The 16,485-nt window shown below is 33.5% G+C and overlaps 1 protein-coding gene across 1 annotated transcript in view; it reads right to left on the minus strand.

Moving 5' to 3' along the window:
- Nucleotides 1-16,485, minus strand: part of LOC118188136 (uncharacterized) — a 106,032-nt gene that overhangs the window by 75,154 nt on the left and 14,393 nt on the right. Inside the window, exon 2 of the mRNA XM_035358493.2 lies at nucleotides 5,370-5,673. Coding sequence (XP_035214384.2) covers nucleotides 5,370-5,484 — 115 coding nt within the window. The 5' untranslated portion in view covers nucleotides 5,485-5,673. The remainder of the gene's footprint in view (nucleotides 1-5,369; nucleotides 5,674-16,485) is intronic.

Raw genomic sequence — 16,485 nt, forward strand, 5'->3', positions numbered from 1 at the left:
ACACTACAGCAGCGCCATGTGGAAAAGCATTAATGAGTATTGATGTGGAAAAGCATTAATGAGTCTTCAGCATTAATGAGCCGAGTTCTCTTTAATTAGACTCATCATTAAAGAGAACTCAGCTCCAGGCCGTGCTGCTCCAGTAACGATGATCTTTGCAGAACTACAAACGTGTACATTTCGCAGCTTAAATCAACAGGACATAAATCATGGGTTCCTTTGCATACAGCGCTCTTACGCATCCATCACTCACGATATACCTAGATAGTCACGTCTCTATAAATCTAGCGAACTCCCTTGTATTCTGGCCTACCAACGGCCTAGCGGTAAAGTCGCAGAATACTGATAGTTCGGTTCGGAGTGCGAATCCCGGAGAACGGGCTGGCTTCATGGGCGTTTTCGTGGTTTTCCCTATGTGTAGCCTGGATACGAGCTACTTACCTTTGAAAGTCCACCAAGAAGGCATCCCTCCTCTTATGCAGGCAGCCCTCGAGCGCTTTGACGTAAATAAATAAACCAAACCAAACCCTTGCATTCTGGGCTGACGTTAGTAGTGTAATTTTTCTAGCAGTCGTTGCCAAATAACTATCCTAAAAATCTCTTACAGCACGTTTTCAACATAAAAGCTTAAGCTACATATATTATTACCTTTCAGATAGAACGATTTAGGCTACTTTTTTTATCTTTATACACCTATGTGAGTATTTGAGCTGCATCCATTCTTCCAGTCGCAAGTCATTTCCCACAATCAATTAAGTACTTTCTTGATGAAACGTTCTACCTTCCGCTCGCGAAACGTTTATCCACCTATTCGTATAATCCTTGAAATTAGAATTCGAAACACCCCTTTTCCTTCTTCTTAACGCGGCTGAAAGAGAGGGAGCTAATTGTTTCATATTTCTACGCACCGAAAGTGAATCCCATTTATAACGTTGACCTTGACTTCATAACTTTGATCTTGATCTACCGACTAGCTATCTTTCACAGGACTAAGCTTAATAGAATTAACATAATCCACCTTTTATAGTACTTTAATTTTTCTCGCCAGTGTGTATAAGATGACATTTTTATTTAGAAATACATAACGATTTTGTTAAATCTCGTAAGTTTCTTGTTCCTGTCTTTAAACTAGCTCATAATTATACTTCATCGTTTGTTCCCTGGCATTCTGCCGATTAATTCCATCTGGTATAATTTCAAAAACATATGATTCTAAAGTTATGTTCGATTAAATTTTAAAATATCAGATGCTATCCAATAACAAGCAAAACGTTTAAGAGCGATAAGTAATAATACGATAAATAATTTTCCACTTCATAGCTATCAAGGAAACGCAATTTCTCCTTTGCTCTTTCTCTAACTGCATATAGAAAGAGGCAGATATGTGGGTTCTAAATTTTTAAGGTTGATGCTGAATTTTTAAGACTGACTTGCAACCTTTTCCACTAGAGTTCATGTAATGCTTTTATGTAATTAACTATGTATTTACTTAATACCTGAATAGTATATATTAGGGGTTTTCAACCGGTGGTATGCAAGAGAAAACCAGGTGGTACCCAAAGAAGCAAAGTATTTTTAACTATTAAATTCAAAAATTAAAACCCCGACATCCTTATTGAAGTTTTTCTCTAATACTCGTAAATGTATGCGGTCTGAAAAAGCTTTATTCAATAGTGGTGGTGGTAGTAGTACTTTGTAGTGGTGATACAAAAGGTTTTCAGTTTTTGTTTAGATGGTACGCGTTAGTCAAAAGGCTGAGAACCGCTGCTATTATAAGAAGTACTATTTTTGCCCTTAATATTATGTGGAAACCTGTAGCCTACAACATCATGTGTAACATAAAGTTCTAACCTTAATCTACAATGTCATTTTTTTAATTTGGTTAGTTCCACTTTCTCTCCTAGAATAGGGGTATGCATATAATAATTATTTCCAAGTGCGTCACTTCAAAATTAACCTATGCCCTATGATTCTTAAATAACGCTGACGACACATCTACTTACGTAACAGCAAACTGAAAGTAAAATCTTCTATGCAATTAGAATTAAATCGAAACTTTACCAGCAGCATTAAAGCGATAATATCACTCAGTTGCAAAATTCATGTCTTGCCTGCCATAATTCCAGTTTTGGGGATTTTCCCTGCGTGCCTTTAATTGGGAAGGTCATGCTTATTTACAACTGATATATTGCAATACAAAACCCTTACCGGAATTTAATTTCATTTTGGTAGTTTTAACAGATTTTTATCCTGGATAAGTAATAATGGGCAATTAATTTTATATGTTTGCAATGTCTTACGTCTTAGGAAAGGAAGCACGATGTTAAAAAAAAGTTAAGAATCATTGCAATAAATGCATTGTTGTACTCCATAAATACATGGTACAACGGTTCAAAAAACAGTTCGTAAATGCCATGTTCCCCAAACGGGGACTTCTAAAGAAATACATAACTAATAACAATTAATTTGTTTGGTAAATATACCCAATCATACCTTTATAATGCAAGAAAAAAAAACCTGTTTTTAAAACAAAATTTGACTAAAATATTTTCCAGCAATGCATTAACGAACTGAACCATTCTTAAGCTAATACCAATAGTATAATCTTCGTACGTCTCATGCTTGTCTTTATGCAGATAACATTGTGTCCGCCACTTCTCTTCATAATTTGTTGTACTGCTGTGGACGTATGAAAATACACTTCTAATTAGGGAATACCACGTATGTCGCTTGCATAAGTTTAACATGGCTGCTTTCAAAAATGTAATGTTAAGAGTAAAGAAAGTATATCAATGGACCATGATTTACATTATCCTTGTAATCATACTGCTACCACCATATAGGGTTGATTCAATATCTCATCGCATATAAAGGGTCCGTCAAAATGTGTATGCACATTTTAATGAATGTTAATTCTTTTCTGTGTGTTAGTACTGAATTTCATTATAGATATATACAATTATACATATCATACTTTAGGTTAGGCTTAATTTAATCTCCCTGCACATATACCTCTACAAATATTTAGAGTGCTAAAAGTGTCAAAATGTTATCTATAGCAGGCAGTATGTCGCTCTTAGTGGCCAGGCGCATAGTACAACAGCGAGCGGGTGCTTGAACAACGCTGGTCAATGTGTCCACAGGGATTGCTGCACATGCCGCAGTAATTTCTAGACAAAAAATCTCCAGCATAATCGATATCCTGCGCTAAACGTCCTTAAAGGTTTCCCAAGGCTACTACTTGAATTCATTAGCAAATGTCTTGCGTCACAAATTACAGTCATGAGAGTACCGATAATCAAACACTATACTGCATATATAATGATGATTCAGTTCAACTTTGAAACCAATACACATATACCATATGTTAAAAAACTGTATATACATTTTTCTTATGAATCCGGCACATAATGGCATTAAACTTCAGTCATTTTATTAAGGTGCTTTAAATATTTTTATTTAGGGAAATGCTTCACATTTCTTATGCCAGACTTCACTGCATTTCTATCTCTATGTAATGCGGTCATTCCCAAATAACTGCATAATTTGTTGCTTCTAATACACGTCTAGGAAACCATAAAGTAAAGCACTTTAGATTAAAAAAATATCTTTCTGTTATTTGGATCTATTTGTATTTGTATTTGTATTTGTACTTGTCTGTATCTTTCTTATATTTTGACATTTGTCACATGCTAGTCTAATTTATACGGTATATAAGTTGTAAAACATATATAAGGAAAGATATACAATAGGAAAAGATTAAGTAATATATATAAGAAAAGATTAAGTTGTAAAACTTCTCCTCAATCAATATTTAAAGGCTTAACTTTAAAGGCCAGTAATATTGATGTTATTAGATTATTAGATGCATATCTCAGGCCTCAAGATTAAGGGAAATCTTCCCCAATATTCAATAACCATATTCCCATTTTTGATATTTAGCCATTTTAGATACGTAGATACTGGGGCATCCAGCCGCTGCAGGAAGACGCATTTGCATGTTACGGTACTGAAAGTAATCTCAAATAGAAGCCTGAAATGTTAAGTTCCTGGACTTTAGCTTCTCTGCAGAATCGAAATTAATTAAGATGGAATTGTGTTCTCCTATAAAGCCATTATTTTGTCCAAATATTTTATACTGATTATTTAAAAATATTTCGCTTGATGATGGATAATGGGATCTTAAGCAGGAATACGCATGAGCATTTTTGACCCATTCATTCGCGAAATAGGGTGAACTCGACTGACTGTTCCATTTCGTTTATCTTAAACATGCTGAGTACGAGTAAAAGAATGCGAAATGTTCATTCTAAAAACTGGGAAATGAGAATACAGACATTATTTATACAACCAATTTTTCTAAGGAAACCTTTTTATTCCTACATTATCCTCAACCCTGCTGAATGGTACAATGTGTTTTTAGCAAAGGAATAATCAAAATTGCGTTATCTAAGGTCACACAATATGTGAAATATAGTGAAAATGTAGTACTTAACATCTTGTCTGTTTGATTTCTTTCTTTATGACAGAAAAGAAGGTGTTGAAGCGACAGATCGATTTTAACAGATCAATATGTTTTAAAAATTTCTTTGTCTCGTTTTGAGTTCAGAAACAAAGCAGCGAAGCAGGTGTAGACTATTAGTAAACCATTTTGTATTTTAAAAAATTATCTCTATGATAAGCTTAAGAAATGAGTTTAATTTTATAGGTGCTTCCTTTCCCTCAAAAAGAACTGTTTAAAGGAATAAATGTTTAGTTGAAGTTCCAATAACAATTTCTTAGTTTTGAATTCAGAGGAAGAAATTAGTTTAAAAGAAGAAAGTTATCTGTTAATAAGGATGCTTAGCGTGGATTATGATTAGTCAAAAGTAGCATTCATTTCTATATTTTCTTTCAACACAGACAAATTTTGAATAATTTTGCATATTTATCATATAATGTAAGCATAATTTAATTAAGGTATATCGATCGGTAAGAACAAAATACATAATTTTACCACTATAGCGATCAAGAATAAATAAAATTTAAAATTAACTCAAATATTTCAAAAATATTCCGAAGAACCATAAAAATACGTAAGTAATATTCACAAAATTTTTAACTTAAATAAAACAGCAATAAAATTTTTTAAAAACTAGAAAATTTTATATTTCTCTCTAAAAACCTAATCCATATTTTTACTAAAGTTACTATTATTACTTTTTCATAGCATTTAAATAATTGAATATGTATAATATAATTTATATTTTAGACATTTTTTCCTGAACACAATTAAAAGAAATAATTAAACAGTATTCTTAACACTAATTGAATGCCTTAGTAAATATTTAAGCATTTGGAATTAATTGTTTTATGAAGTTTTCACTTACTTGGTCGAACGTGATAGATGTCTGGATAACTGTAACTACAAGTGAAAACAGCAAAGAAAAAACCCAGCAGCAGATGCGCCCCTGTAATACTAGTTTGGGAAGTCCGCTCAACCATATCTTAGAAATGAGCCGTTCCTGAGTTAGTAAAAAGTGGCTTTGGCGTTAATATGATCAGAGAAGATACGGATGAGTCGTCGCATTCGTTAATATTACGTTACCGAGTAAATAGTTCAAGTAGTATTGGCTGTAAAGTCCGCTCCATGCACGGCTTGCTTTTCCTTGTCTTCTTTGTCAGTACATATTCCTAAAAGGAAATGATATAATGTTTAAATTATAAAACAACAAAATGTTAATTCTCTATTAAATACAAAAAAAAAAAAAAAAAATTGCAGACTTTACCATTTTACGAAACTTCACTTTACTTCTCAAGAAGTGAATTTTTTTTTCGGAATTGAAGAAATTTTGGAGCTTCATTTATTTGGGGCCACCCAACCGGGATTGTTGTTAGTGACTCTGGCTGCCCTATCGAAGGGCCCGATTTCGAATCCTTCAGAAAGCATGGATGTTTGTGAATGTATAGTTTCTTTGCCGCACGGGGCACCCTAAACATGCGGCGAGCCGAAAGTCCTTTCGAAAGATTAGTGCTAGGGAAAGGGGGAAACCCTCGGACCCATCTGCTCGGGCTGCTGCCGTTCGAAATTGCGCAGCGGAACTGAGCAAAGTCGTACTCTTTCTTGTATGGTGGCCAACGCTCTTGCTGACGACAGATAAAAACAAAGAGAGAAAAAAAAAAAAAAACAGAAAGAAAGAAAATGTGAAAGGTTTCAGATTTTAAATTACGTCCGAAGGACCTTTTTTTAACATTTTGTGTGTTACCTTTTTTTTTATTAAATATCATGTTCTTCGCACATAAACCATAAAATTCACTTCAAGAGCAATATCGCAAAATAATTTTAAATTGAACATATCTTTAGAATTTCCGATACAAAGTCTCAAGCGCTGGAGATAAAAATGTTTTTTCTGTTCAACGTTACCATTGCTCGCTTTGAAATCCTTGATTTTGGTAATCCAAAATTCGTTAGTCTTACAAAATATCAAATCGATAATAAAACAAATTTCAAATTTGGACTTCCAGATGCCCATATTCGCAGCAGGATTAGGCCATTCAAAATTCGATGGCCCTAGGTACCATTGTTTTATCACAATGCGAGAAACATACATTTATGCAGATTCTTCATTATTTAATTTCCTCAACTATAATACAGGGTGATAATATTTCATGGCGACAGTTTGAAAAGTGAAACGAACATTCAGACTGATTCGACGCAAAATCGCAAAAAGAAAACAGTAGTCTCTCAGAGACAAACCCCTTTTGGACTAATAATTCTTTCAATTTTGTGTTCAATGAAAAGATATAATTTTATTGATTTGATATTGAATTTTTCCTTTGCGTCGAGGAGGACTTAAACATTTTCGGATGAACTGTTATTTTTTACAAACTTTAGAATGGTTCATCAGTTTGTTTTAAATACAGAAACGCAAAGGTTTTCGTGGGAAGGCCATTATAATTGGGTCTGATGTTTCCTCCTCTTGATAACGTTACATCAGATCTAATTTAATTCCTCTCTTTTCTTTATTTTTTTTCTGGTATTGGTATATGTTTTAATTTCACATTTATTTAATTCTCAATTTGTATTTACTGGATATTTTGAAAATAATTAGTATTGTATTTCACTCTTTTTGGGTCTTTGCGTTGAGCAGGTTCTAAATTTCTTACTTTTCTATATATATTATATGTATATTAATGGAAAGATGTGTTTTAGGAAATCGCTAAAAGCATATTGGAGTAACAAAATTTAGTTTGCACCTAAAGACTAATTACAGTGGCAGATTTTTTTGGCCAATAAAATTTACTTCATTTGAACATTTACCGGCAGATTTTCCTTTACAGTTAGCTTTTAGCTTTTAGCTTTAAGAACACAATAAATGTGCGGTTTTAAAATCCTTTAAAACCTGATGTTTACCTGATAACTAACCGATGAACTACTACATTTTAATAATATTCTAACAAGCTTGTAAGATTTTTTAATGTTAATTAACCGATTATTATAATTTTTTGACAACATCTCTTTTCGTAGTTTTTATTATAATCCAAATTAAATGTATTTAAATAAAAAATTTCGAAAGTTCTAGAGATAAAGCTTTTGCAAGGTGTGCTCGCAGCTTTAATTTCTGCCTCCCAGCTCTACTGTTTATATTCCGGCTTTAGCCATTTAAAGTTCTTAGGCGACTTAAGTAGTTTAGTTTTTGTAGATTTCGACTACAATACTTTTAATGTGGAATCTCAGTTTTGTTATTTAAAATACGTACCAGTGGCGGAGTTTATTGCTTGTACGCAGAAGCATTCTGCTTATTACAAGAGTTAACGAAAAGATTATTTAAAACCTTTTTAAGACTTTGTTATAATATTTCAGACAGAGCGATAATTCGCTTATCAGACTAATAGGATTTAAATTACTTTGAGTTAGTTCTACACAATTAGGGTTCTATAAAATTGAGAGGTTTCATATCCCTTATTTTCTTATTATGCTGTTGTAATACTCTACGTACTGACAGCTCTACGTACTGATGAAAATTAGAAATAAAATTTATTCTTATGCCAAAAAATATTCACCTGTGAATTAATTCTTTATGTGCATTCGTCATTCTGATATGCTAGTTTGTTGTGATTTTCATATCGAAATTATTAATTAAAATATTAAGCAATTTACCATCATGTGAAAAAATTGAAATCTTTCATAAACGCAGATATTTGTAGACCTTATAATGTTGCTCGGTACTTATCTAAGTAGAGGAACCTAATGAACTGGGTAGCGACTTATCACTGAGTTCGAGTATTTAACGACAGAATTCAGAGAAGGGTTAAAATACCCTTTATTCACTTAAAAAATTATCACGGATGGCCCCCTTCTCGGGCTTACAGGAAAGCTTCCACCCGGGCTTTTAACTCAAGATAAGAAACTAAGAAACTAACCTAATACTAAGCTAAACAGATTTAGCCGAAGTTAGACACAAAATACCTAACGTAGTTGGCCCTTAATTTAACCTAGCCGTCGGCTATCAACAGGTACGTACAATACGTCTGAGCTTAGTTAGATTTAAAATTGCAGTAGCCTGACTGCAAACTGCAAACACGTACTACTGAGGACTCCTAAGCTCTCGTGAAAAAGAAACTTCAGTCTGAAATTTAGCATCTAAAAAATTAATTAAGCAGATAAGATATGACTCTTTCTAGTTTAAGAATGTCCCAGAAATTAAAAATTGTAGAACATAAAATTTTATAGTTAAAAATTAAGTATGAAAATAGTGGAGTAAAATGCTATAATATAATTTCATCCTAAATCAGCATCACGTAAAGATTGGTGCACTCATTCAATAAAGAAAAAAATAGTCAAGTCTAGGCGTGAATGTCTTTTGTTCTCATGCTCTTCAAACTTGTAACAAATATTTCGGTGGAAAGAGAGCGCTTTATATTTTGCGAGGATACTGAATACGTTAACTTGAAATAAAAAAAGCATCTGCGGGATATTTGGTGACGAATTTAACAATGCCGGTTTTTATTTTAAACGTCACATATTTCCTTTTTTTAAAACGTAAGCATAAAATAATTGTTTAACATAAATACTTTTATAATTAAAGTAATAATGAGTTAAAAGATGATACATATAAATCGTTTCGTTGGCATCATTAATATACCTACGGAAATCAGTCTATCAATAACCATCAGTACTAAAAGATTAGCAATAATTAATCAGTAATTAATAATGACTATCAATTATTGATAGATAATCAATTAGTGATCAATGATTTCAATGGTTCATCTATGAAAATGATTCAGTCAATCAATATAAATCACTTATATCAATGATTCTTCCTAAAATTCCATCTGTAAATGATTTTTCTAAATAAAAATTCTTGCACTTTGAAACAGTTATCCCCCCCCCCAAATGGCAAGCCCAAGCCGTCTACAGATATTGGCTGCAACTAGGGCCGAAAGCGGTGGTCACTTTATTATAAAGGCGCATAATGACGCTCAAATACATTAGTGCCATCTATTGGATTCGAACCCGGACCCTTCGGTAAGGCAGTCAGAGTCACTAACCACTTTCCCATCTGGGCGGAACAATGAAAACAAGTTAAGATATTTCAAACAGTTTAGAGTAAAGTCCAAGTTTAAGCAGTAGAGTCAGATCCGCCTTGCATAAAAATAATGGTGATAAAAAGTGCTCATCCGAAGACTACACAATCAGCCTAATAACGGAAAGGTCGTTCAAATGCCATTAAAGAGTATTTCATTACATTTACCCCTCATTTACTTGGCAACTATTAAAAACATCACAACCAGATTGATTCAAAATAATCCACCATTTCTTGACCTTGGAGCAACTTTCAAGCGTCGCGTCTCATGTCCAGTAAAAAGAAAAGACACCGATATGATAGTACACCCTTTTATAGAAACATTTTTGTCTGTTGAGAAATAAAAAATTTAGTTACACTAGATGAAGCATGGATTTATTCCTCAAGATGTACCAGAAAAAGAGCGTATTTTTACTAACCAAGAGGAGGTTAAAAATGTTTTAAATGCTTCTTTACTTTCACGCTTAGAAAGTTTCTCAAGAGGATTTAATGTCATAACTAGCTTTTTTGTACATAGGCAAACTTCATCTCGGAGCAAATCAACAAATAAAAATTAATTATGCTTAATATGAAAATTATCTGAGTAAATATTTATTTATGATATCATTGCCTTGTATAGAGATGACGATAAAAAAATAGGCTGGCTTATTCATGAAAACGCGTTTAACCTATATATCATGATAACTGTTATGAAACAAGAAATAAATCGTCAACAAGAAATAAATTAAATAAATCCATGTAATAGCATTCCTGTTAAATACATGAATGCCCTAGCAGTAACTGTTGCGTGTTTGGCCTACTGAAAGGGACATGAGAAGATGGCGACCTATAACTTTAGAGGATTTGTGAAAAACAATTTTTTTAATGAAGTCTAAATATGACTTATTTAATATGGTTTTTTTAAATATGATATTTTTAAGGAAAAAAGAAATTCTTATAATGCAAAACGCGATTGAGAGATATTTAAGAATCAGGACTAATTGAACATATTTAAAATGGAAATATAGCCTTAACCCTAAAAAATAAATCGAAGTTTTGATTTTAAAGCATTGATAATTGTCTGCATTAAAGTTATTCGAAAAAAATTGTTATAGGCTTTATTTGCTCAAGTGTTTATAAAAGTTATGTGGCTCCAGTTTCAGTGTTTTGTAAATTAAGGTGCAGAAATCTATGAAACTACACTGCTGACCATTAAAATTGCAGCACCATGACGGAAAGCAAATATAAAAAAGATAATTATTGTGCGTAAACAGTATGGCATGAAGACAAAATGATTAAATTTGTAAGCAGCTTGGGGGTTTACAGAGGAGCGAAATTAGTAGAAACAACCCTTACCCGGTTAGGCATGGAGTCGAACCGGGCATGAATGACAGAAACGGTCAACCCATTCCATGCTACTTCAAGTCTATGCCACATTTCATCAACCGTATTAGCTGGAGAGGGGTAACGGGCCAGCCTTTCAGCAACCATGACCAGATGTTTTCAATGAGTAACATATCTGGAGACCGTGGAGGCCAGGACAGCAACTGAATACCCTGTGTATCGAGGAAGGTTAGACCACGACGTCCAACACGTGGTCTTGCATTATATTGTTGGAAGACGGCGTTTGGCAAGCCTCGAAGATAGGGCACAACCACTGGACGTAAGATGTCAGAAATATATCGATCTGCGTTCAAATTATCATCGATCCGAACTAGAGATATGCCTGTCGTGTACCCCATGGCTGCCCAAACCATTACACCAGGTGCAAAGGTCTTTTGCCGCAATCGAATGCAAGCAAGCGACGTGCAGTCTCCTCGAGCCTCCAGCCCCGTATACGGCCAATAGAATACTGCACGTAGAACCGGGACTCGTCTGAAAAGACGACATTGTGCCACTCCTGTATCCAGCTTTCACGTTCGATCGCTGTCTCTCTCTATGTTGCATTGTCAAGGGAAGCCGAAGTATTGATCGCCGTGCTGATAATCTACGCTGCTGCTAAAGGCCAGTTTACATCTGTCAAAGCAGCTCGTAGCGAGCCGCTCTTCCGGGCGTTTCGAACCGAGTGAACGGACCTGTACTCTGATAGATTGTTTACACCAATCAGAGTGGACTGACAACTCGCCTCCGTTTGTTTACGAAATGGATACCGACGTCGCAGCTGCAGGAAAGAATATGCATTGAACATACATAGATGTTCTTAAGCTGCAGTGCTTGAAGTCTGCGAAGCAGTTTCAAACGAATTAATTTCTGCTCTTAGGAAGAAAAAAAAAAAAAAAAAAAAAGAAAAAAAGAAAAGAAAATTGGTACGTGATTGGGTAGCTTGCCGCGATGAATTAGAAGTATCAAATGAACTATTAAATGAATTTCGGACCAGAATGTCCAAAGTTACTAAAACGTTATTGCATATCAGATACAAGATTTTAAAAGAAACTCAGTTTGAGAGAAATTATTTAGTCAACTGTGGTTACTGAAATTCAAATTAACAAAGTTTTTGTACTATATACAACTGTTTATTTACACCTAATTAATCATTTACAAAATAATGTAAAAGTAATAATGTGTTTTATTATTTATTAATAGAAAGAATATATTTATTCATCCAGAATCCACAGAATCAGTAGCTCTATGTGCATGAATTAGTTATGCAGAGTTCTGACTGGAACTGTGTTATTTCTAGAGAAGAATGCAAAATTAACACATGGAATATTTATTAAAAGCTACCATTAACACGACAGAAGTAAACTGTATAATGTCTACCTAATTATTCAGAAAATCTTAAATAAATAAGAAGTAGCAAAAAACTTGGGAGCATTACATATATTACCACAGGTAAAAGAATATATATATTATGACATAGTTCCAACAGGAAGATATTTATCGCAAATTGTTACTTTTGGATCCTACTGAAATTGTGTTTCTGGACAACACACAAGGTGATATCAACAAAATTAATAATGGTTAAATATAGTGATTATACTTTACTTTTAAAATGCTCAAACGGATAGTTTAAGAAGATTAGAATTCATCTAGCATAATTTGTATAAACCTTAATGCACCTTCAGTACTTGCACTCACACATCCAAGCTGAATTGTAACGAATTATAGCCCAGAATGTTTTTATACAAAGCAAGAAATTTAAGTATCCCCAATGAAACAGATCTACATATCTTTTTCATATTTTTTTTTTTATTTTTATAGTATATAATATCATATATTTATTGCATCCTTATGTAGGGATGCTTGTAGAAAAATGAAGATAAGCTCACATAATTATAGAAGTAAAACACTTCATAAGATGCGTATGCATTAAAAAATGCCATGGTTTGGCTATCGTTTAATTTCGGCATTATAGAACTCACTGTAACGACGTCCCTGCGAACGCTGCTCGGAGTAACTGCCCGAAGAGATTTTTCAACAGGTTCAAAGTAGAAAAGGAAGCGCTGACTCATCTCCCCTACGTTTCTACACCGTCGAAGTGAGCGTTTACATTGTCAAAGTAATCGTAAGGAGCGACTCGCTCCGAGCCGCTCTGACAGGTGTAAACTGATCTTAAGATCGACGCACCGTACGAGCGGATCGTGGGCGTGTTACAAACATGCCCATTTCCTGACTAATGGTCCATAATGTGGCTGTCCGTTTTCTCAGGGCTAACCTCACAAAATGTCTGTTCTCTCTGGCGTTAGTCATGGGAGGGCGTTGAAACCCTGCACGACATTCAGTATGACCGCTAGCAACCCATTGATTTCATATTTGCATGACAGTGTTTGGATATCGACCAGTGCAACGGGCGATATCACGGACGATATTCTACACTCTCGACAAGCAACGATCCTGCCACTCTCGAATTTTAACATTTGCTGCCAAGCATTTCTTCTTATTATTCAAGGCATAATACGATATTCTGGGTAAACTGCGACTTTACAAAGCGCTTTTCAAATGGGAAATCTATTATTCTTTTATACAGTATTTCAGATGTCATTTCTCTCTCTGTCGTCTAAATGCGCTGAAATACTAATCATTTGCAAATCCTAAATTATTCTTCCTTTCAAGTTATTTTGACGTTCGTCAGGTTATTCCTTCCTGGTGTTATAATTTTAATGACCATCAGTGTAGTTTACACCACTGTTAAACTAAAGTTTTGCTCTTTATTGGTGTGAAACATGGCTCTTTCGTGTTAAATAAGAAATATCTCAAACTCTGAATTCAGAACCTACAGCTACAATTACAATAGTATGACCAACAATTTTAAATCCCAGGACTGGGATGGAAAAGTAATGTATTACATGTTATCTTTGAAAGTATTACACATTTTTGAGTTATATTTACATTAATATAGTATTTCTATTTGTATTTATTATATCTTTCGTGTAAATATGTTATTTCTTATTGGCGTTGAGTCATTAGCATTTATCTTATGAATTATGCACCAGCTCAGCAGCTTTCGTCTTCCGCTTCTCTCAGTTTTCGTATTATAAATTGAATTTAAAAAATTATTAATATTTAATCATTATTTAAGATAATTGATCTAAGTTATTGGCAGAATTTAATTCGTAATATTCACTTTAGTTCGATTAGGGGTAGGGTATCGCACTCAGTACCCCTGGTGTTTGACACCGTTAAATTTGGAAGGTTCTAAATAAAAATTCGAGTCAGTAAACTCTTCGACATGCTGTGCATAATGAGTTGAACACAGCATATCCCATACGTCTTACATGCTAAATTCTCAGAAATAAAAGTAATTAATACTCTATTCTCTAGTACACATTCTCTATTTTCTAACTAATTTTATCCTCCGAAAATTGAGAGAGAAAAATGACGCAAGTAATTTAATTTGCGAAGAACACGTATACAGTAAGAACATATTAAATGGAAAGTAGTAGTGTATAAACTATTGGTAACCATCACTGATTCCATTACTTTGTAAAGCCGCAGCGGCACCTCACATAAATGAGTCTTGACCGCTGTTTCCAAGAGGGATATCAGACGAACGAAGGGGAAAGGGGCAACAAACAAATGGATTTCGAAGCATCGAACATACCAGCAGTAGACAAGTAGTAAAACAGTAGATACGATAGTATAGTGACTAAAATTTTTCGATGTCGGAAAACTGAAGAAATCAGCATTTCAGTCGCAGATTCGAACTCCGGACCTCTCAATTACGCATCGAGCATGCTTCCAATTACACCACGAAGGCATGAGGAAATGAGAGAGAGAAAAGCCTTAAAAGAGTAAGGTGAAATCACTCGTTTTGAAGTTTTTTTAGATGTGAGATCACCTGGCATGGCTGTGTAGCTTAACATAGAATCTACATAAAATACGTTTCAAATAATAAGTGCAAAGGAAGGTAAAATGAACTTAAATGGTAGTACAAAAATAGAAATACAAATGAACTGGATAAAAATACAAATATTTTGTACCAATAAACATTGTAATTGTTTATTGGTACACTGCAATCTCAGAGGAATATTGTTTATTGGTACACTGTAGATAATGTTCCCCTGAGGGAAACATTAGCTACAATAGGGAAAGCTGAAAATTATGCGAATAGTTTCAAACTTTTCAGAACCTGTCGCTGCAAAGCTAAGGGGAAAATATGCGAGAGGGAAAAATAACCTTCAAAATACGGTAGTCTCCTTAGTACCAGCTATAAATTTTATATCGAATGCTTCCTTTGCCCAATACTGTGATATTAAACACAGAAAAAAAGCAATTTTCTTTTTCCGTTATACTTAGTTTAAAAATATTGAATTCTAATAGGTAACAGGCATTACAAATTTATTTAACTTGAATTCATTCTCCAAGAGTTGCACGATTCTTGCATATCAAAATATGAAAATTTTCCTCTTTTATAAAACATATTAGATATTGTATTAACTGAGAGTTTTGCAGTACGAGGATAAGCAATACTTGAGATTTTTATATTGATAAAATTCTTCCAGCGGTGATCAATCTTTTCTGAACATTATGAGTAATTCTAGTAACAATAGCCATCAGTTTCGAGCATTTCAGATAAATTAATGAATCAAGCTGAATTTTGCCATTTATGTTCTCGAAAATAAAAACCTAAAATTGGCAAATATAACTGGGTTTCCTTGTGACATATCTATTATTAAGTTATAACGTTCATGAACATATCGTTTAAAAATTTGAAACTCATGTGCATATTTATTTGCATTTACTTCCTAATACTGGAAACGAATATTGACTTAACATAACATCAAGTCAGAATCAATTATCAACACAATATAAAGCTTAATTTAGCTAGCATGAAAATCATTCTGTTAAACCAAAAACATCTTTCATAATTATTTTAAAACCCGAAAGAAATTAATCGTGCAATAGGTACCTCTAATGCATTATTTTAATTCGAGGATATAATTACAGAAAAAAAAAATGTGTGCCTCTTTTGTCATCATTAGCGAATTAGGGATCCTTAAAAAAGAGAAAAATACATCAACAGATATTTATAAAATGAAACTAAAACTAAATTCCCCAATGTTTGAAAAAGAGAGTCGTTTATCTAAACTATAATGTTTTCTAACAGGCTCGGTTGTGATAAAATCTGCATTAAAAATCCATTTATAATTTCAATTTAAATTCAAACCTATACATTATTTGTCATTTTGGGGGAAGAGATTAAGATACGTTAAATATATTTTATATGAATTTATTTAAATTCATGTCCATACGATTCATACATGCTCCATACGATTATGTTCATTTATAAATTCATATAAAATCCCCATAAAATTATACTCAGTTATAAATTCATATAAATGGTCCATACAATTAGGCTCAATCCATATAAATGCCCAATACTGTTATATTCAGTTATGTGAATTCATATAAATTCCCCATACAATTATGTTCAGTTATGAATTCATATAAATGCCGTATACAATCCTTCATGCATCGAATCCTCCTTACGATTAGCTTT

This window comes from Stegodyphus dumicola, chromosome 4 (assembly GCF_044657685.1).
Source record: "Stegodyphus dumicola isolate Sdum_Otavi_A_Nest chromosome 4, ASM4465768v1".
Classification (NCBI taxonomy): Eukaryota; Metazoa; Arthropoda; class Arachnida; order Araneae; family Eresidae; genus Stegodyphus; species Stegodyphus dumicola.